Source organism: Coturnix japonica, chromosome 1 (assembly GCF_001577835.2).
Source record: "Coturnix japonica isolate 7356 chromosome 1, Coturnix japonica 2.1, whole genome shotgun sequence".
Lineage (NCBI taxonomy): Eukaryota > Metazoa > Chordata > Aves > Galliformes > Phasianidae > Coturnix > Coturnix japonica.
Window position 1 is genome coordinate 24,806,485 of NC_029516.1, and position 22,124 is coordinate 24,828,608.

Here is a 22,124-nt window from a genome sequence, read left to right on the forward strand (position 1 = left end):
ATGTTTCTGTCAGTCATTTATTGCTTGTTAGATTGTGAAAGCTGGGGTGGTTTATAAACTAGTCAGTTGTTATTGCTAAGAGAAGTGTGTATGTCTACAAAGAAATCCTTAATATATCTAAGCTGTTCAAAACAGATGAGTTCAGTTTATCACAGCCTTAAGTTTAGACGTTACTAATAACTGAATTTCCCTTTTGATTGAAGCCAAAATATTGGATTTATATGTTCTGAGTCTAAAAATGCATTTAATTTTCAGTCTTCTGGAAAAATACCAAAGTAGCTTAGAACTTGCTTTTGTCAGTAGCTAATAATCTATTTCCCTGTCATTCTTATGTCTCCTTTCTGCCCTTCAAAGAATCACAGAACTGTAGGGGTTGGAAGGGACCTCTAGAGATCATCATGTCCAATCCCTCTGCAAAACAGGCTCCCTACAGCAGTCTGCACAGGTAGGTGTCCAGGCAGGCCTTGAATATTTCCACAGCAGGAGAATCCACAACCCCCCTGGGCCGCCTGTTCCAGTGCTCACCCTCACTGTGAAGAAGTTTCTTTGCATATTGATGCAGGACTTTGTATGCTCCCGTTTGTGGCCATTTCCCCTTGTCCTGTCCCCACAGATCACTGAAAAGAGGTTGGCCATGTCTCTTTGACTCCCACATTTAAGGTACTTATAAACATTAATAAGATCCCCTCTCGATCTTCTTTTCTCAAGGCTGAACAGACCCAGGTTACTCAGCCTTGCCTCATAGGGGAGATACTTCAGGCCCTTTATTATCTTTGTCTCCCTCTGCTGGACTCTTTCCAGGAGATCCCTTCTCTTTTCTTCCTCCCACATTAAGCAATATATAAAATACAGTTATTATTACTTAGCAGTATGAGTAAGTACTTTGTGAAAGTGTTTATTATGCGGGTCATTGCAGTTGTACAGCCTAAAACCAGCAAAAATAACCTATGTGCTCCAACTGGCATTTCAACAGGAGAATATGGAAGGAAATATTTTATCAGATCTTATCTGAGTTTGTTTATTGTCAGACAAGAGCACCCCAAATACTTCTCTAGAAACAAACAAGCCAAAAACGGTTTTGATTTTAATCAAAAATGTATTTTCCTCTTAAAAAAATTTCACATACTCACTGTGTCTACTCTACAGAATTGTCCATTTCATTACACCATGTATCAATCCTAGTATAGCTTTCACTGCAAAACTCGTGGCTATTGTGTGTAATACAGCACAGGAGGAGGTATTGCTCAGTTCCACTACTTGTAAGTAATAGTAAAAAAAACAAAAACAAACAAAACAACCAAATAAAACCAGAAAACGTTCTTGGCTACTTGCACTGTATTCCAGACGTAAAAGTCTCAGGAAAGTTCTAGAAAATGAAGTTAATTGTATTTGGTTGGTAGAACACCCTTAGAAGCCTTAGTTAAAATTCTTCTCTTATGCTGAGGCAGTACTTATTCCTATTTGTCAGCAGCAAAGTCCAGGCATCTAATTTCTAAAAGATACAGTTGTTCTTGTTTCTTTTTTATTTAGCACATATACAGTCCTGTGCTTTTTATTTCAGAAATTAAGTGATATTTATGACATATTAGTTGGTACGCCTATTAGAGTTGATTTAACTTCCATTGCTGTGCTTTTTTCTTTGCCCATGTCCCAAAGACTGATTAGAGGAGGATAAAGCTCATTGAGTGAAAAGGATTGTTTCTTCAGGTAATTCTTTAGATAGTTGTGTGGAACATCATTGTTCAGGTCTCGTGAGATGCAGCTGTAGAGATACACCATAGAGATAATTCCCAGAAGAGCACCAAGGCAGGCAAGAAATCCTATTATGCTGTTCTTTTCATAGCCTTTCACTGCCATATCTAGTCCTTTAGTAGTTACGTTGACGCATTGTTTCTTATTCTGTGGATAAATAGTGGGAATATCTATACAGATTTTGTATTCAGTTGATGGATTTAGATGTGTGAGGTTATATACCTTTATATCAGATGGTACTCGAGCGCTCTGTGCAGCCTGAGAGTTTTCCGCTTTCAGAAAAGCAGTCCATCTAACACTGGACTTGAGAATTTTAGAACTTGCTTTCCATGAAACCAAGACAGAATTAGATCTTACATCTTTGATTTTGATATTTAAAGGTCCATTGCTGTCCTGAGGGAGAGAGCCATCCACTTTAATCATGATTGACTTTAGATCTGCCCCAACTAAATTCGTTGCTATGCATGTGTATAAACCACTTTCTTTCTGTGTTACATCACTTATGTCTAATGTTCCTTCAGAATGGATGTAGTATTTATCAGAAATAGTATTAGGCAAAAGTTTATGTCCTGATGGTGTTATCCAGTAGATTTCAGGTTCTGGCTCTGCTGTTGCTCTGCAGTGTAAGGAAATATGGCTGCCAGTTTTTAAATCCAAAGTAGATGGAAAACTTTCGGGAGCTATCAGAGGGAGACAGATTTCCATCATTTCCCGGAAGTGTATCTGTCTCACATTCTGGCCTTGGAATTCAGGAGGGTCTACACAAAACAGAGACTCTGGCTCCATGAAGCGGATATTTGTTTTGTTCATGTTAATCCAGCGGATGACACAATCACATCTAATGGGATTGCTGTGTATACTGACTTCCTTCAAGTTAGGCAATGATTCTATTGTACTGCGGTACAGGGCACTCAGTGCATTGCTGTTGAGCATGAGTGATTCCAGCTTTGGAAGTCTGTAGAAAGCATTTGGATGAATGTATGATAATCTTGGGTTGTTGGTAGCTTCTATTTTTCTTAAATCTGGTAAATTATCAACAGCAAGACTATCTATGGAAATCAGTTCAGGCATATTATTAATTCCTAACTCTTTCAGGTGGAGCATATTGCTAAAATCTCCTCTTCGTATTCTGTTAATAGGATTCTTATTTAGATCCAGAAATTTGAGATTTGTAACCTTCTGAAGAGCAATATGGGGCACTTTAACAAATCTATTATCATAGAAGGAAATGCTTTCTAAATTTTCAAGGCCAGCCAAAGCATTATCTGGTATTTCAGTGAGATTTATGCTGGCTAAAACTAGGCTGCGCAGATTGATAAGAGGCTTAAAGTTCATATCTTCAATTCTGATTATTGGATTTTCTCCAATCATGAGAATCTCCAGATTAGGAATAGCTTCGAACCACTTACTGTTGATCATTTGCAGACCATTTGAATTGAGATGAAGTCTGAGAAGATTACTGAGGCCTATGAAAGCTCCCGGTGCAATCATAGAAAGCATGTTATGATTAATGTAAAGCTCTTGTAAGTTGTGGAGTCCAGAGAGACATTCTTCAGGGAGTTCAGTAAGTTTGTTTTCTTCCAGGTACACAGAAAGCAAATGTGGTATTTTTGTAAGATTAATACTCGCCACCGAGGATAAATTGTTCTGAGATAAGTCTAGACCAGTTAAATTCACTGGGAAGTCTACTGAGTGTTCAATTTTTCCAATATTGTTAGTCTGTAGTAGTAAAACCTGTGTGTCAGCAGGCAGTCTGGCTGGAAAATTAAAAAGGCCTAGATCATTACAGTCCACTGTCGGAACCTCCATATATACAGACCGGGGAGTGAACCAAGGTCTGGGCAGTCTGCTTTTTTTCCTACAGCCTGTACCACTGCAGTGATAACTAGGCCAAGGAGAAAATTAATTTTCAGTTTCATGTCCTTCATTTTAGCTGAAATGTTCAGAAAAGTAAGAGACCCTTTAGTATTCCACGGTCACGATTTTGGAATTCAGTATGACCCGGTCAATTGATAAAACATAGACTTGCATTTGTCAAATGCAGATTTCGAAGGACTTTCTTCCTGAGGATAAGTGATAAATTTACAACCAACTTGTCCAGTAGCAAGAGACATTTTGTGGAAATGAAGGTCACTCTGTCCTTGATGACATAAAATTGATAAGCTTTGTGAAGATGAAGCATGTATAGATGGTCATAGGAGATTAAGCAATTCATTTATTTAGTAGTATTAACTTCAAATCCCATGATTGATTAGTGTTTGCAGGAATGACAGGATGACCTAAAATATAAGAAGAGGAAATAATTAGTATAAGAAACTATAAAGTTATAAATTAATTTAGCTATCTCTTGCTCTCTAATGTTAATTATTGCAAGTAAGAAAAGAAAATGACTGTGGTGCCTGGAGTATTGTAGTGGTATCCGAATAGCATAAATGAAGTTAATATAGTAATATATCTTTAGACTTGTAGCTTGTCATATATCCAGTGGAGCATTGCTCTGAAGAAAGATGAAGATCCACAAAGTACAAAGCAAAAAATATAAGTGAGATTTTTCTACATATTTCATACCCCTTTAAAATATTTTCTTTTTTCTTAAAGTTATCTCTAGAAGCAGGCTGAGTTCTCTTGGCTTTGAAAATGTAAACACTGAACAAAATCCTACAGAGCACGAAAACTTTTGAATGAGGAACTTAAAAATATAAAGAACACAACTTACATGTAATCAAAGGAAAATGAAATGGTTGGATTAATACTCATTTCTAATGGTGACATACTTAACGAGCCTCTGAGATATTTACACAGAAATACACAAAATTAATAATCCACTAGTTTTATTATTTTCTGATTCATTTCGTAGCTGCTGCTTAGGAATAAAACTTCCCCTCCCCACCTCCTTCTTTAAGTAATAATTAGAAAGAAGACTGTACCTCGTAGTAAATAGGTTGTCATCTGGACATACCTAGTCTGAATACTGCCATGGATATTTTGGCTTCAATAATTCCAATTGCAAGGGGTTAAAAAAAAGACCACAAGAAAAGTGTGTTTAAAGAGGCAAGAAAAGAAAAATAGTTGACACTAGCAATTGCTTCTTCAATCCATAGCCCTGCAGGAATCTGAAATTTTCAATGTTGTTACAGGTCTATTTCATATCTCAAATGATAATAAAGACAGGAGTTTGTCCCAAAGTGTCAAATGTGTCTTTTCTTCAGATTTTTGTTGTCTACTTATTTTTTTTTCTGTGGAAAAAATGTCCTACTGTGAGTGTATTTGCATTCCAAGTGATATAATTCGAAAGTGTCCGTGTTTTATATTTGAAGCAGTATTCATTAGCTGCTGCATTTACTTCAGAAAATAGTCTATACGCTAACTTTAACTATACATTAAAGACTAGAGAAGACTGACACATTATTATACACATCTGTGCCCTTTTCCCCTTTGCCTCTTGCATTAAAATTCACAGTGACATTGTTTACAAACTGTAAGATGAGAATCAATGCTTCATTGACGTTGATAAATAACTTCTGAGGTGTTGTTGGTATCGATAGAGAGAATTACAAAAGTCAAGTGTCAAGGGTTTGGATTTCAGATTTCCTTTGCAGGCCCAGGAGGACTGGACATATTGATCAAATAGACAGACCATATCAGCTCAGAGGAAAGGTGTTGGACCATACTGATTGGCATGAGAATTGGGCCAATTTGAAGAACATTTGGCAGGTGTTTATGGCTTGTATGTTACATATGTCTAAGGAAATTTAATATTTTACTTTAACATGCAAATATATTAAAAAAAGTGAACAGACAATGTGTGAGGTAAACATACAGAAAACATTCTGCTGTTTTGAGGATTAATAATATGTTTTTATGGAAAAGGCCCAGTTATACTGAAATGCGAAGACATGCTGACAGAAATAGTAAAAATATAATCTGTTCCTTTGTTCTGGGAAATGAGATGAATGTGGTCTTGCAGAAAAATAAAGATATATATTGGGCAGCTAATGTCTAGCCTATAACTTGCTCTTAATTTATCCGCCATAAGGTAAGTAATGTACCTATTACCTACCTAATGTATCTAGAGTACTGTCCCATTTACTGAAGATCTCTAGGTAGAAATCATTCTAGGCCAAATGCACAGATGTGATTTATTATAGAGAAGATAAGGAAGAGGAGAGGGAGTGCTTTCTGAGTCCTGTTCTTCCTGTCCTTTATTAGATACATGTCCCATTGACTTCTGGAAATTTATTTGAATTGTATTTTACAAATACACTTGAAAGTGTGGTGAATGCAAACTGTAAGCTTCTGATGATTGAAACATCACTGGAAACCTTACCTGACTAATAAAGTCACTGAGGTTCAACAAACTGCTCTGTGGATATCTAAGCTCAGTATTTAGATTCCGTTATCATGCTCACTAGTCGGAAAGTGGTCTGAGAAACAGTAATGACATAACGGACCTGCTTTTCTGCTACACAATGGGCATTTGTTGTTGGTCACTGTGAATGATTGGATGTGGACTGAGATGGAGTTTTAATGTGTGAAGTTATAGGTACTTAAGATCTTCTACCAGTAAAAGTGTAAAAACTACTACCTTTTTGTGTACATAGTGCCAACATCAGTTAATATTCTAGTTTCTCTGAGATTCTCATGCCAAAACAAGAACATTAGTGGACATGTTCACATTGCATATTAGATGGCACTTTCTGCAAACGACGTCAAAAAAAATGTGAGAAATCCAAATTGAAATTCTTTTTCCCTTATGATTCAATCTGATGTCTTTTCTCTTTCTGGTGAATGCTTCAGCTAACAAGACACCAACTCAAGCTCATGTGGTGTTGTAGCATAAATCTGTCTTATTTTAGCAGTTGATGTGCTTCTGCCTTGTATAAAATATTCACTGGGGTTGAGCACCTTGAAGAACAGGTTGCAGAATAATTTTCACTCTGTCCTAGCCTGCAGAGACACTTCTGAAAGACTTTTGTTTTAAGTAGTTCTATATCCAAATATTATTTTATATGAAAATGACTTGCTATTGACAATCACTCATGGCATCGAATAAAAGAGTATTTGCAGAGTAGTATGGACGCCCATGATGACTTTGGACACTATACAAAAAAAGAGAAATAGTCAAATGCACATTGCACAACAAAACTTATGTACAAACATTTGAGTAGTAAAGCAGTGTTTTGTTTTTTGTGTTTCTAGTAGCACTATTCTGTGAAGCTTCAATATTGGATGTTGTTAAAGAAGTTCAGAAAATACAGATTGCTGATGTTATGTTTTCTGGTCCCTTTTTGAAGGAATGAAAGCTTAGTATGATGTTAAAGATTATGGGAATATGATTCAACTATGATTTTGTCAACTGCTGTGTGTCTGTGCTTCTGTGTGTATGTAGTTAACTTCTAACCTTGAGATGTATACAAAACATTTTGAACTTGGAAGTGAGCTGCAGCCTACTGTAATAAGATCTACCCCATGTAAGCTGCTATCTTGCACTCAAGAATATAAACTGTAATTGAAGTTCACTTTCCTTGAAGAATGCAGCCTCACAAAGATAATCAGAGAGTAAGCATTTAACTTTTTGATACTTTGAACTTTGGGAATGCTTTGATTCCCTTTCTTCATTAGTATACTGATAACAATAAATAAAGACTAAATTGAAATACTGCTACTAACAGGGATTTTCAGAACTTTTATTAATGCCTTCCAGTACTTTAAAGTTGAGCTCTTTGTATCATCTGCAGCTTTATGCAAAAGTTTTGCATTTCAAATATCCAATTTTAAAGGTACTGATACAAACAAAAAGGACCTGTCCTGTTCCTTTGAATAGTATTTAAGATATTTGAGGTTTAAATACATAAAGGTTTACTTGCAAAAGTAATATTTTCCTTCAAAACAACAAAACATTATAATTAAAAATAGTGTTTTGTTACAGCTCTTTTGCAGCTTTTGATGCCCATTCAATATTTTTGATGGATTCATAAAACTTATGTGAATTATGATGCACAACAGAAAAGCCTGTAGAGATGAGGCTCAGCAGCAAACTGTCACCAGTAAGATGGGGATAAGAGTTTTCACACAAGTAGCAGAAGGAGCTGCATGTTATAATTCTGGTGTCTTTGATGTACTAATCTTTGCTGAACTGCACTGAAAAGTTATCATGTGCACTCTGATTATACATGTTTTCTCTCATTAAGATTAAATGCTATGATTTGTGTACTAATGTTGCAATTAAAAAGTCTCAATGGTGTCTAAAAGGTGTACTAAAATGGTAGTATGACGTATCAGTGATAAAGTATTCAGTATTACTGTTTTCCTGTACTGGAACTTAAATCGTAAGGTATTTAAATCTTTGTGGAGAGATTCCTTTAAATTCTACTGGAAGACCATCTGAATTACATTTGACGCATGGTTGTGGTCTTATCAAACCTGGTGCGCCTTTTAGGTTTAATGTATTGGCATGTCTGAATTAGGTGCGTTTCGTTCACTGCTATTGACAGCTGGAACCTTGATTTACAAGAGTGTAACACCATTATTTGAGCTGGAAAAGACATTCAGTGAATGAATAAACTGAGCAACGTTTCTCATCACTGGAGCAACAGACAGCTAAAAACCAAGTCAGAGTGGGCAGAAAGGAAAAGAAACACGTCAGATTTTGGCAATCTTTCTTTTCCACTTCAGCAGTTAGAGAGACAGTGATAAAAACTAAAAATGCAGCAGCTACACTGCAATGTGCCCTGCTGGCAATAAGGCAAACAGTTCACTTCACGAGGACCAATTTAGAGGTGGCAAGCATTTTGAAAACACAGCTGTTCATACAAAGCTACCTTTCAAAAACATCAACTGAAAGAGCCACTTCTCGGTTCTTGTCATTATAGCCACTTTCAGCAGTTCTGTGGACAGAAATCCTGGTGACAGAAATGTCACTGACTCAGAACTGGGGATGAGGCATTTTGTTCCTCACTTGACTGTGGCTACAGCATTTATTATTTATTTGCTTATTTTAAGAAGAAGTCCCGGAGTTATGCAGACCTTCATCTGAATTTTTAGTATTTTTCTGGCCCTTTTTATTGGGTGCTTCTTTATTTGTTGGATACTCAAAATGAAAAGATGTTTTCTTGACTAAAAAGAAGATGCAAAAACATAATTATTTGAAATAGTTCAAGAATCTGTGCTGAAATTATTATTTTTTTTTCCTTCCCCTCTTTAAGAATGTAACTAGGATGCCTTTATTGAAGTATACGTGGAAAGTTTGTGAACGAGGATGTAGTACACATTTAGGCTAAAGCACAAAGAGAAAATACAGAAGGCTTTTATAAGAGAACCTGTTGATGTGGTTGTAGGAAATTATATAGGCTGTGTAAAAACAGAAGGACTTTCTGCTACCGTAGGTTGATTCACACCATTCTCTGAAGCAAAGAGTTTCATGCAGAACCTCTTTACAAATAAGCAAATATAAGTTAATCTGCTCTTACTATTTTATGTTGTTATAAACAGCTAACACACAGGTGCGATTTAAAACATGGATGACAATTTTTGGAGATGGGTATGTTTCTGAGGTGTCCTATTTGGACAGCTGTCAGCTTCAGGTGATAGTTGTATTTTGAGAGTCTTAGGATGTAAACCTCAAAGGTGACTCTTTTAAATATCTGGGTGTACTTGGAAAAAGTAACGAGGCATTGTTGTTTGGATGTTGATTTATCACAAACATTTGCTTAAATTTTCTGTAGTGGTTGATTTTTGGAACATCAAGCTTGTCCTGTATAGGAGCGAGTGCAAGATGTAAAGGAGGGGGCAGTGCTATTTGTATTTAACCCTGGAAGCAATTTGCAGTGCCTAAATAATTTAGGTGTATGTCTTTGTGTTTATTTTGGGAGCTTGTTACACTTCCTTTTCTAAATATATTTTTTCTCCTTTTCTTTTGAATAAATTTCCCTGACAGAAAGCAGAAAGCTTAAGATGTTGAATGTAAGCGTAAAACAGGACAAATTCTCACTTAAACCATTATGAGAAAAGAAAGGCAAGATTTTATACATCATTAATTTCTTTGTATCCATGGACATTATGTTCTTTGAGGTTACTTTAACATAAAAGTAGAGATAATTTCAGGAAAACATTATGATCATCTAGATCCAAAGGAGATTTGCCCTTTCACTAAAGTCTGGCCTCCTTGTGCACTTGTTTATTCCACATTGAAGCATTTTAACAGATATCAGAGGAATTTTCACCATATACAATTCATTAAGGACTTACTGTAGTTGTATTTCTTGTATCAATATAAAAATTATCGTGTGTAAATATTACATTGTAACAAAGCATAAAGCTTTGAAAATAGTTATGTTGAAAACAACACTAATGTTCCAAAGGAATATTAACATACTGTATGTGATATTTTGAAATAACTTTTCAAAGGACTTGAATGGATACTTGGTAAAGCCTTTTGCAAATTTGAGGGTGGGAAAAATACAGTACTGATTTCCTGACCTATTTTAAAGTGGATTAGCATGATTGACACCGAATGGCAGATGACTGCTGGACCACCCGCATGAGAAGCAATGCATTTATCAATCACAGTCACAGTGCTTAGCAGAAAAAGAATATTACTTTGTTACTGTTACACATTTGGCAGCCTTTGTGTCAGCAGCATTGTGTATTGGAGCCATACTGGTGGATGAGCACCACTCAGTCTTGTGTGCCAACTCACTGCTGAACAGAACTGCGACCTTTATTCCATGGAGCTTTCAGATAAAATACAGGAAAAATGGCAGTGGATGACTGAGACAAGGCAAGCAGAGAGATGTCACCATGACAATCTCAGAATATCCCAGGATTTGTTCTCTTTCTTTAAGCAGCATTGTAACTTACTATCATGATCCCAAATTAGTTCCAGGCTTTTCTGTTAGATTTTCAGTCTGTAGTTGTTTCATGTGTTTCTGACATTTTTAATTGCACACTCCTTAGTAATGGGGTGAATCTGACCACTTCACCAGTGTCATGGTGAAAGAGGATTAAAAGTCTGTGCAATTCTATTTTGTAAAGGAAATGCTAATTCTATTAATTTCAGTTACCACTTTTTTTTTTTTTTTTTTTTTTTAATATACTACATCAAACATGAAATACCCACAAACCTATAAATTTGTACATTCTTTGTAGATTAGGAGAGACATTAGAAAATTGTATTTAGATGACTCAGTGAAATTCATTTGAAGGTATACATTTATTTACCGATTGTGTTCTAATCTATTGATTATGTTCTAATTTCTTCTACAGCGTTTCAAAACATACGAAATTAAATTCAATGTATGACACATAGACTACAGCTAATGATTTTATATACTTAGATTAATTGTAAAACAAACTTCAAACTAATCTTGTTTTGCATTTGTCTTCTTCAGAAATCAGATATCAAATGCACAGCTCTGACATTTTTATCTAAAAAATTAACTCTTTGCTAAAATTACATATTTTCTTAATTTCTTCTAGAATAATAACTGCACATCCATTTTCTAGTTGTCAGATAAAACAGTAATGAGATAATACATGAAAAATAACCTTTCAAAGTATTTTGATCCTTTTCCTAACCTCTTTCCTAACCTCAACAATGCTTCTCTGAGGAACTGGGATATATGTTGTTGCCATTGCCAAGCAATTGTGTCCAAAAAACATTGCTTTAAGTTGAGGCAGCAATGGATTAGTTTAATTTAGATTCATCCATACACGTTCAACTTCTTTTTGACAGTTGTCATGTTAGTAGTGGCAAGCACATATTGGCAGTTACCTAGGCATATAGTTGGCAAAGGAATGATCACGTTCTGCATGTGGGTGAATGTACCCTGTTACCAGATGCTTCAAGCAGATGGCCAGAACTAAAGATGAGTGAGACCAGTTTTGGCTTGATTTTCTACAAAGCTACCAAACCAGTGCAGGGAGTCTGTAATGCATTTGACTAGTAAAGAATCTGAGCCAACATCAAGCAGTGTTTGGCAAAGCCTGCATTTTGTATTTTTATTTTGTGGCTCTTGTAATGTAGAAGTTAAATAAGCCTAAAACATAGAAACAGGTGTGCTCTTGTGGTGGTATTACAGTTGGAGAAAGATAGAGGCTGTAGTTACCATGTAATATATTCCTTGTGAATTTATTATGTGTTGTGTTTGGGTTGGTTTGGATATGTTTGTTTTTAATTTATCATGGGAAAAAAGGGTTACTGTAATAAAATTAGCATAGTAGTAAACAAGATAATTTTAGGAACTGCAATTTCTGTTGTATAATTTTGCAATAACAAACATTTAGGCTTAGACCTAAAATAATTTAAACCATCAGTATGAAATGGCAGATTCTTAATGTTCAAGGTTTCCACATTTTAGTTTTTGGTATATTTATGATTTTTCGGGTATACAGTCATTTTGAGGTAAATGTGTTTATATCTGAAAATGTACCAAACCAACCAACCAAAAACCCACAGTGGACAATGGAAATGATTTTGAACTAACCTATATTTTGAAATAACCTAAATTTCTAAAAGTGGCTGATGAATACAGGTGTATCAGGAAAATTCTGGTACAACCCCAGACAATGTTTGATGTATAATTGTAAAATAATTTAATAGTTTAAGATCCATGAAAAGGAAAAATATTGCTTGTTGTTACAGTTAATGGAAATCCTTTGGTACAAATATATAAATATATATTAGAGGTGCCAGAAAGGAATTAGATAATCCAAGTAATCTTTTTCATGAATTTTCCTGCCAATTTTGGCAAAATTACTTTATATTTGTGCATATACGAGGCAATTACTTTTATCCTGACCCACCTAGGGAGTCAGGCTTTCACAATGTATTGTTCAACAGAAATGGATATATTAAAAAAAAAATAATAATAATTCTTGAGGCATTTAAGAAATGTACTGAAGAAAAAACAATCTCAGGATGCAGAAACAGCCAAGTTGTAAAATAGAATGTACTTGTAAAGATTAGGAATGAAATGTTTGTTTTCTGCTGTACTTTATATCCATCGGAGTGATTTATGCATACTCATAAGTTGCCTCAGAGAGGTACTGTCATTTCTGATATCAGAAAGTATTTTGATTTGTGTTTAGTTTTAATTAAAGTTTTTGCTTAGGTGAGTATCTCACTGATATTGTATGTAAAGGTTTTAACATGATTTACAAATCTAATTTAATTTTCAGATCTGAAATTATTGCTTTTTTTTGCTTTTATGATCCATTCATCAGCTCTAATCCACAGTATAAGATTAACATAGTTCATTTCTTATCTCCCTAGAAGTGAATACATTAGAATGCAGAAACTGTTTACTTTTTATGGTTTGTTTTTTAAAATAATAAACTAAAAAGGATAGATACAAGTCAAAAATGCTGCAACACTCACAACTAAGTACAGTTTACCTTCTTGTAGCACCACAGCTCAATAATCACATACTTCCAGAAATGCTATCTGAATCTTCTTTCAAATGCTTTTCTTTTCCTTTCACATTGTCAAGATTACATCTTAATTTATAAACTTATTTAAACTGTTGAACCTCTCTGGCATGTATAAATTGAGAGCCCCCATCCCCATGTCCTTTTTCCCCAGTGCACAATCCTTTTAATTACTCCAGTTATCTTTAAGGTATGTTTTGTATTTTCTTTAAAATGAGAAATTCACACAATCCCTGAATTTTAGCTGGTTTGGCTCGCTAGCATGTCACTGAATAAGGTTAATTTATCCTATGAAACACAGATTATATTGTCTCATCTTAATTGTGTATTTCCTTTTAAGACCTTCTGCACTTGGATGCCAAATGTTCCAGCAGTGTTAAAATTAATGTTCTGATCTCCCAGAGAACTTTCAGCAGTATTTATTTTTTGTTCAGGTATTACAATCAATCAGACAGTGATTGCTGTACTCATGGCTAGTTCTAGTTTTTCCTAGACAGGCATAATTTCTGTCATATTTTGTCATGATTCCTAGTTATTATACAAAGACCTAGATGTATCTGTTTCCCGTGCATATAAAAGACACCTGGGAACATTAACTCACATATTACCATAAGAGTGTTCAAGATGTGTAGATGTATTTGCGCAGTGGAATACATCTTGCTATGAGACAATAGCTCTTGAAACCAAAGAAGTGATATGGTAGAATTAAGGCACTGAACTCTGATATTAATTGTAAAGCTCATACTAAAGGTGACTCTGGAATGACAGAATGAACAGTTTTGTTCATTACTAGTTGTGAAGAGGGATAGATGCACCATTTCAGACTGTCTGTTTGTTCTTCCAAAGATGGGTTAGGCAGGATTTGGTAAAACTGGTCAGGTTAAGTCAATGGAACCTACTGTCTTTTCATTATGACACTTTTGTTTGGTTTTTGAGCCTGGATTCAGCCTTTCTTTTTTTCAAACAATGGTCTGGTTCTCTTTCCCAACCTGAAAACAACTGAATGTGTACAGGATAGATATTTCAGTAGTTTGAAATTTCAGTAGCGTAAAATGACATGTTATCTCAGGGTCTAGTAGTAATTTCTGCTATGGAAATCATCAGAGGAATATAAGAAGGAAAGCGAGAGACATGATATGCTTGTTTACTTAAAAGATGAGCATTTGCACTAGAATGCCTGTGAAACAGCAAATACAAACATAGCATATTCCAAAAGACATTAGTTCAATTTATCAGCTGTGGATGGATGAGAATGCTTGTAGATTGCTGTACACAGTTCTTGTCACTCAGCTGCGGTAAAATAAATATGTTATAAAGCACAATATGAGGAAAATGCTAAGAATGGTTTGAAGAAGGAACCAAGAATAAAGGGTGTTTTTGCAAAATGAGTGAAAAGAGATTCCTTTCATTCTCCTGTATGAAGTCAAACGAACTGTTTAAGTTAACATCCACTTTAGTAACTACAACAACCAACTGTTTAGATAACAGGACTAAAATTAATGTAGAATTTGAAAATTATCATTATCAGAGTAGGATTGTGGAACATTGTTTAATTGGGACATCACTTGTGTTTTAATAGCAAGTTCGCTCTTAGAATTTGTATTCCTTGTAATAGCAAGTGACCTTTCAAGCATGTGTTTCTAAAAAACCCTTTATGACCTATGTGCATGGAAACATCATCTGTGAACAGTGAGCAAGTCCAACAAATATTAGAAAACATAATCTTCATATCCACAGTAATTTCTAACCACTATTTTAAATGAATATTGCTTCATCTGTAAAGCAGTTTCTGATGTGCTGAAAACAGAGGAGAAATAGCTGTTAGTTACTTATAAAAATGTTATGTAAAGTGCAGGTAGATCAAGAGTAGTAACACATATTGAAGAGTCTGGAGTTGTTTCCATGTATGTACATGATATCCACTACAATGTGCTTTATAAAGATACAGTGGTTTTAAGTTCGAAGGAGGGAGATCGAGGTTAGATGTCAGTAGGAAATTTTTTACTCAGAAGGTGATGAGGCACTGGAACAGGTGTCCAGAGAAGCTGTGGATGCCCCATGCTTGGAGGCCAGGTCGGATGGGACCCAGGGCAGCCTAATCCAGGGGGTGACAGCCCTGCCCATGTCTGTGTGTGGGAAGTAGATGATTTTAAGGTCCCTTCCCACCCAAGCCATTTTATGATTCCAGTATTTCACTGCAAAGATATTATTCCAGTTCTCAAAATATTCTCAGAAATTGCTGCTTTTCTTCATTAAGTTAATAAATGGTTCTCTACAGTGGATTAGGGGCCTATACGGAAAAACATAACACAAACATAATGGAAGAACACTTTGTATCATATGTAAATGCTTATGAAGTGTTTGAAGAAAATAAGGATGTTTCTGGATACATCCTTTAAGTTCTGGAATACATCCCACTAGGAAGAAACATATAATAGAAGAGAGTGGAAATAGGAGGGTGGCACAGTGCCATTTTGTGAGGGATTTGGGTAATACTGTTGCATCCTGAAAAATTGCCCTTGGGGTTTTAGAATTTTCCATAAGAAGCAAAAGAAGAGAAGAGATGCTGGTGACAAAGTGATTCTCTGTAATGAAAGTCTGCTTTTTTTGCAGTAGTGTATAATAAGAAGTAATGGCAGATATTTGCAGATTTACCTGTTTGAGGTATCAGATACAGTAGAAAAGCTGATACAATAAATGTGTATAAGGGATTAATTTGGTTAACCAGAGTTTAAACTGGTAAACAAGAACAATTTGGCTTTGGTCTGTGGCTTTTTCTGCCAGTTCTTATAAATATGAACTGAATATGCAGTTCAAGTTCTCTTGTCGGATAATTATCCTTCCTTTAGGCAACAGTTGTCACCCTGTTTAGTATTATAATGATGGAAGTTATAAACCACCTGTCTTTCTCCTTGCAAATGACTCTGTGTCCTCTGTTAATGAGCATGGAAATGTCACCTTAAATTGCTTTAACGTTTTCAATACTAAGAAAACAAAGCACAGAAATAATTTGAAGTTCAAAATCTATGCCAGTTGTTAAGTTTGTGTTAGTATGCCTTTGCCTTTTTCCTGGTTTCACCTGGGACAGAAGTGCTTTTTGTCTTCATACTGTTTGATATGATGCTATGTTTTGGCTTTAGGAGAAAAACAGTGTTGATAACACACTGATGTTTTAGTTGTTGCTGAGCAGTGCTGTACAGAGCCAAGGACATTTCAGTTTTTCAGCTTCTTGTACTGCCCTGCCAGTGAGAGGGGTCGAGGGGGCACATGTAGCCAGGAGGGGAGAAAACCAGGAGAGATGATATTAACTGGCCAAAAGGATATTCCATGCCATATGGTGTCGTGCAAAAAAACCCTTCAAAACAGTAGGGATTTGACCGGATGGGTAGCTGCTGCTCGGGGGCTATCTGGCCATCAACCAATGGGTGGTAAGCAATTGTGTTGCGCACCACTTATTTTGTTAATAGGTATTATATTATTATCATTACTATTATTTCCCTTTTCTATCTCAGTAAATAGATGTTTCATCTCAACCCATGAATTCTACTTTTATTTATTTATTTTTCCCACTTCTAACCCCCCATCTCACTGTGAGATTTGAGTCAATGACTGTGTGGTATTTAGCTGCCTGCTGGGTTAAACCACAGCAGCTTCGAACTATCTCTACTACAGTATCCCATTTTATGTGAATAATTTTGGAAGTAAGTCCAGATTTGACTTCTATGATTTAGAACACAGATTGCAGAGCAGTGTGTGCATTCTAGCTTGAGTTTCAGAACGTGACTCGGGCTCAGTTTCCACTACTGATTATGGAGAATGATCAACTGGTTAAAGGTCCAGATTGTTCTGGAATTAAATGATTTGCCAAAGAAACTCATCTGAATGGCTGAACGCTTGAAAAGTCCTGAAAGGATTTCTGGGGAAGTGACAAAATATTCTTTTCGTCTCCTGTCATGCGTGAGACAGAAGAGATAATGTGAGCTAAAGAAGGAATCCAGGGGACATGAAGTAGCATTTGAAAATTATAGAAGTAATAATTAGAGAGTTATAGCTGATATGAAGTAAAATAGGTTTGTTTGGCACTCCTTCAGAAGCAGGCTTTTAGGGCTGATCAAGACTTGCATTACAAGCAGTGAGGGAAATACCCTGAAGGCCATAAAAATGTTTGGCTTGAAAATTAGTTTTTAGCATCATTATGTATCCCATGATGCTGCTAAACATTAGAATTAATCGGTAATTGATAAGTTACAAATAAACTTGCTTTATAGTTGCTCATTTTCTACAAATAATTAGTCTTCAAGGGTCACTATTTAAAACATTTTTATGTCCACTTTGGCTAATAAATATCTGTCTTGGAACAAAATACTGAAGAATTATTGAGATGAGTTCTCTTTACAGTCAGGATGTCTAAATTCTTTTTAATATCCTTGTGGTTTATGGAGCCATCTGGATATAGAAAACTGACTTTCACTAGCCTAAACTTTTAATGGAAGATGGAGAATCTACTGCAGGTGAAGACATGTAATATATAGTAACAAAAATCTAGTATTGCCTTGGAAAAGAACTGGAAGACTGCAGTTTCTTACTGATGAGATAAAGCAAAGCTTGGTATATGAGAATTGGCATGTAGGGACCTGTGCCAGACCAGAATTGTTTCGTGGCATGTTCAGCTGGCTGTTTTTAGTGTCTTGGTCTGTTACTAAACCTTTTTTTCTTTTCTTTGTCAAGGAAATCTCAATTTGAAATTACTTCTTCTTTTTTTTTTTTTTTTTTTTTTTTTTCCTGAGAGTTAACATATCTTTTGAATGAATCTCCAGCAGGATTATGCATGCCTTTCCTAATCATGACTATAATAAATAAGACTGTATGAGATATATTTTCAATGTAGGCAATTCTTACTGTTTGCAGATCAAAGTATTAACAATGAACTAAAACCATTTAATTCATAATCATACTTGTTTTATGATGAATAATAGCATTATAATTCTATGTACTTGGTTACCAGACTGGTAACCCAGGACATACTGAGTTGGAGGAGTCCTGATAAACTTTCATCTGTTCTTCTTTCTGTTCTTCCCTTCTTTGATCTGATCATAAGAGTCTTGTAGCCAACTAACTCTTTTTCATGAGTGGGAAAGTTTATTTTGATTTGCTTTGCTTTTCTCTATGGATAAAATAGTAGGTTATATACAAACGAGATCCTTGAAATAAAATGGAAAGAAATCTGTACGTTCTAATGAAAAATACCTCCCTGCTTAATTTACTTGATTGTGAAATTTTTCAAGCTAGTTTTAAGGTTTGACATGATTAGCCTTCATTAGTTTGGTAATTAGTTTAAGCAGATTGTTTTGGAACATGCTCGCTCCTATTTCACTGCAAAGTCAATCATGTTTTTATTATGAAAGTTCCCCCTTGAAGAATTTTTCACCACAGATTTAATTGCTTTTTCTTTTAAAAATAATGATAGCTAAGAAGCATGAAACTAAGAATTTCTTTCACTGAGAATAATCCTTAATCACAGTGGCCACACCTTCTAGTTAAGTATTTTTCTGTTTGCGCGTGTTAGGCTTCCATTCTGCATGTTATAGAATGGATGTTGCAGGGTTAGATGGATTTTACTGATAGGTAAGAGAAAAATGCTGGTAATTATCAGGCAACATTGTTCCATGGTAACAATTATTATAACACAGGCTCTATTATGTTCAATTTGTTATGTTCAATATTATTGTCATCAGATTTTCTGTCTGATGTGTCAGTGCTCATGGGGGTACAGACAACTTCTGCAATGCCACAACTTCTTCATAAAATAGAATCAGCACGGTTAAAAATAAAGTCACAGAGATCAGGAAATGTGAAAGGAGGATCCAGGCAGAGTATTTTGCAGTTACCATGTGTTAGAATTGAGTTATCAGCAGTCTCCATTTATTCTGAAATTGGAAAATATTCAGAGTACTTATTGATCAGAAAGGGGAGTAAGGTAGCTTCAGTTTATAACATCCAGCCGTGCACATCATGATCTGGGGGATCCGTAGTGATAGTGATAGTCTTCCTACCAGCCAGTTTCAGAGATGAAAAGAAAATAGTTTGTAGGAATACTTGGTTGGTTCATCATGACTATAACTTCTTTTTGCAGTTGTTATTTCATTTTTGTTTTGTTTTACTTTGGCCAACATAGTTGCATTGCTTTTCAAAGTAGCTTTGAAATCACAAAGAATTCATTAACTTCCCTCTCAGTGACTGGAGTTCTGAGCTCAAAATTACCAATTTAAACTGGTTGCATTATAACAAACTAACATTCTGCTCTGTTATGAAAAATACAGTTGCATACAGTCATAACTAAGCTTTTCCCAGCTAGAGACAGACAGGAGAGAACAAAATGAGGGGAAAAGAGAATGAATGTTGCGGGGCTTTTTTTTTTTTTCCCCAGTTTTGTCTTTTTCTTGCTTACCATCTCTGAAAGTTAACTGAGTAGGAAGTAAAACTGAATCGATTTTAACTTAATTCTACTTCTGCTCTGCTCGATGAATAGCAGCACTTCTGAGAAAAAAAGAAATTTCTTTGATGTGTCCTTTGAGGGCTCTTTTTTTGGCTCAGGCTGAGGCTATCTATAAAATGACTGTTTGGAGACCTGTGTGGCAATCTTTTTTTATGCCCAAAAGAGATGAATGAAAACAGCAATTACAATGCCATCAGTATGGTACCAGGGCTAAGCTTTCATCACTCATAATTTGAAAAATCTAAATTTTTAGACTAAGCTCCACATTTCTTTCGGTTACCAGTGTTTCCTACTTCCTTCAGTGTGCTGTCGTTTAGATAAGGCTTAGCTTACCAGTTCTGAATTATGGAATTTAATTGTAAATGATTGTCAAATTTGACCACTCCATTTGTAAGTTGTTTGTAAACTGATTAGGACTTCTAAACAAGGTCTTTATAATACTTTGTTGTTGTTGTTGTTGCATGTGTGGAATTTGAATGAATGCAGCAGTTTAGATTTGTTGTTTGATATTCTGAGTTTATGGTTTAATGTGTGTAACAGGTTCTGTTGGAGCTACTGTGTAAATGAATGACTCACGTTTCAGAAATCATTTCTCAAGAAGTGCATTGTATCCAATCCAGAATTTCATTTGCAGTGAAAAAATTTCAATCATAGGCCCCAAATTCATTTTATCATGTGTTTTTTGCATGTTTTTCTCTCAGGTTTAACTTCCCATGTCATACATTTTAGAAATACTTCCTGAACTTTAACATGCAATGAACTTAGGAACTTGAACAGAGTGGTCCATTGCACACTGCTTTGTGCTTTGTTTTTCTGCTGAGAGATGCTTTTTATGTCTCTTCGAAAAGTCTATTTCCCAAGGGTTCAATCGTTTCTGGTTAAGCACAGATTATAGAATATTATGGTGATGAGCTGCATTTTCTAAGATAACCATATGGACCTCGAATGCCTCTGGAGGCTGGACTTGTATGGAGTTACGCAAAACTTTTATAAGATAACCACATTGACTTAGAATGCCTGTGAAGGTTAGCCTTGCACCATGACTCAAATATTTAACTTCTCTTCTTGCAGTGATTCCTCCAGGCTGTGGAAATGGTGGATCAAATTCTTTCTAAGACAGGAACTTAAATATGGGGTTCTCTGATCTCAGTTACGATGATACAAGAAGCAAAAATAACAAGACCCTCTTTTATGTATAAGCAATAAGATTTTGACTGACAGAAATCTAATCACAATCAGATTAAGTTAGTGGCAGTTTGCTTCTATCATTAAAAATAAAAATGAAATCGTATTAAACCAAAACACATCATAATGCAGTTTAGGGCACCAGATCATCAACTTTCATTGATACAAATAGAAAACTATTACATAGATAAATCTTCAGGAACAGTCATTATATGCACCAAATTATTGCTCACTCGTTTCAAAATATCGTGTCTATGGCTTTGACATTTAATCAGAGCAAGAATGGCGTTTATTGAATCTCATATTCACTAAGTCCCCAGTCAAAATTAATTTTTTTCAAGCCAGTAAAATAGAAAATGCTTGTTAATTTTATACAGATTTTCCTTTCATTTCTTTATGTGCTTGTGCTTTTGTCTATAGACATGTTTGGGAACTTGAACCATCAGGTGTTTTTTTGCTTTTAGTTTTGTTCTTTATTTTTTTTCTCTCTTTTACCTGTCTCTTATCTCTTCCCTTTCTCTTTCTGTCTTTCTTCTCTGCTCCTTATGCCTCCCTTCCCCCCCCTCTCGTTTATTTTTCTGTTTATTTATTTGTACCAATAAAAGACAAACCATGAGCAGGATTCTGTTTAAAAATGAGTACAATTACTAGACATATATATTTATATCATTAAAAAGAGGATCAGTTTCAACTGCAAGAATACTTGGGTCAGATGTTAAGTTTATGTAAGAACTGAAGTAGGTAACATATGCAGAGCTAGAGCTGACTTGAATGTGTATGTACAGATAGAGAACACAACGTGCCACCTTGTGCTGTCATGAATGGCTTTACTTATCTCTAACAAGTGTGTCTAAATGTAATAAAATCTTTATAAATTCTCATTAATTAATGGAGGATTTGATACACTCAAATAGCTATTCTGTATTGTGGTAGAAATTAGAGATTATCTGGTAGTTTGACTCTAGTTTTACTTTTTTAATGGAGATGTAGGTTATGGTTTATTGGTATTTACATCCTCAGTAATTGTTTTGTGTCTCAGTATAAAGAACTAAGCTGAATACATGCATAACATATTAGAAATGCCATTAAGCAAATGATTCTGAATTAATGTTTTGCTTCTTTATGCTATGCAAAACACACATTTTCCCCAATTAATTTACAATTGATTGCTCTATATTGTGCCCCAAGGGAACGGAAATGAAGTCTGTTTCTGTGTTCCCTACTATTCTGTTTTAGTAGTTTGATTAAACTAAGCATCAAAAGA

At 35.2% G+C, this 22,124-nt stretch overlaps 2 protein-coding genes across 5 annotated transcripts in view; one reads left to right on the plus strand and one right to left on the minus strand.

Annotated features, from left to right (window-relative positions):
* IMMP2L (inner mitochondrial membrane peptidase subunit 2) overlaps positions 1 to 22,124 on the plus strand; it is a 429,096-nt gene that overhangs the window by 174,295 nt on the left and 232,677 nt on the right. The window lies entirely within an intron of this gene.
* Positions 880 to 22,124, minus strand: part of LRRN3 (leucine rich repeat neuronal 3) — a 36,388-nt gene continuing 15,143 nt past the window's right edge. The window contains 2 exon segments of the mRNA XM_015854143.2: positions 880 to 3,590; positions 3,593 to 4,031. Coding sequence (XP_015709629.1) covers positions 1,576 to 3,590; positions 3,593 to 3,680 — 2,103 coding nt within the window. The 5' untranslated portion in view covers positions 3,681 to 4,031 and the 3' untranslated portion in view covers positions 880 to 1,575.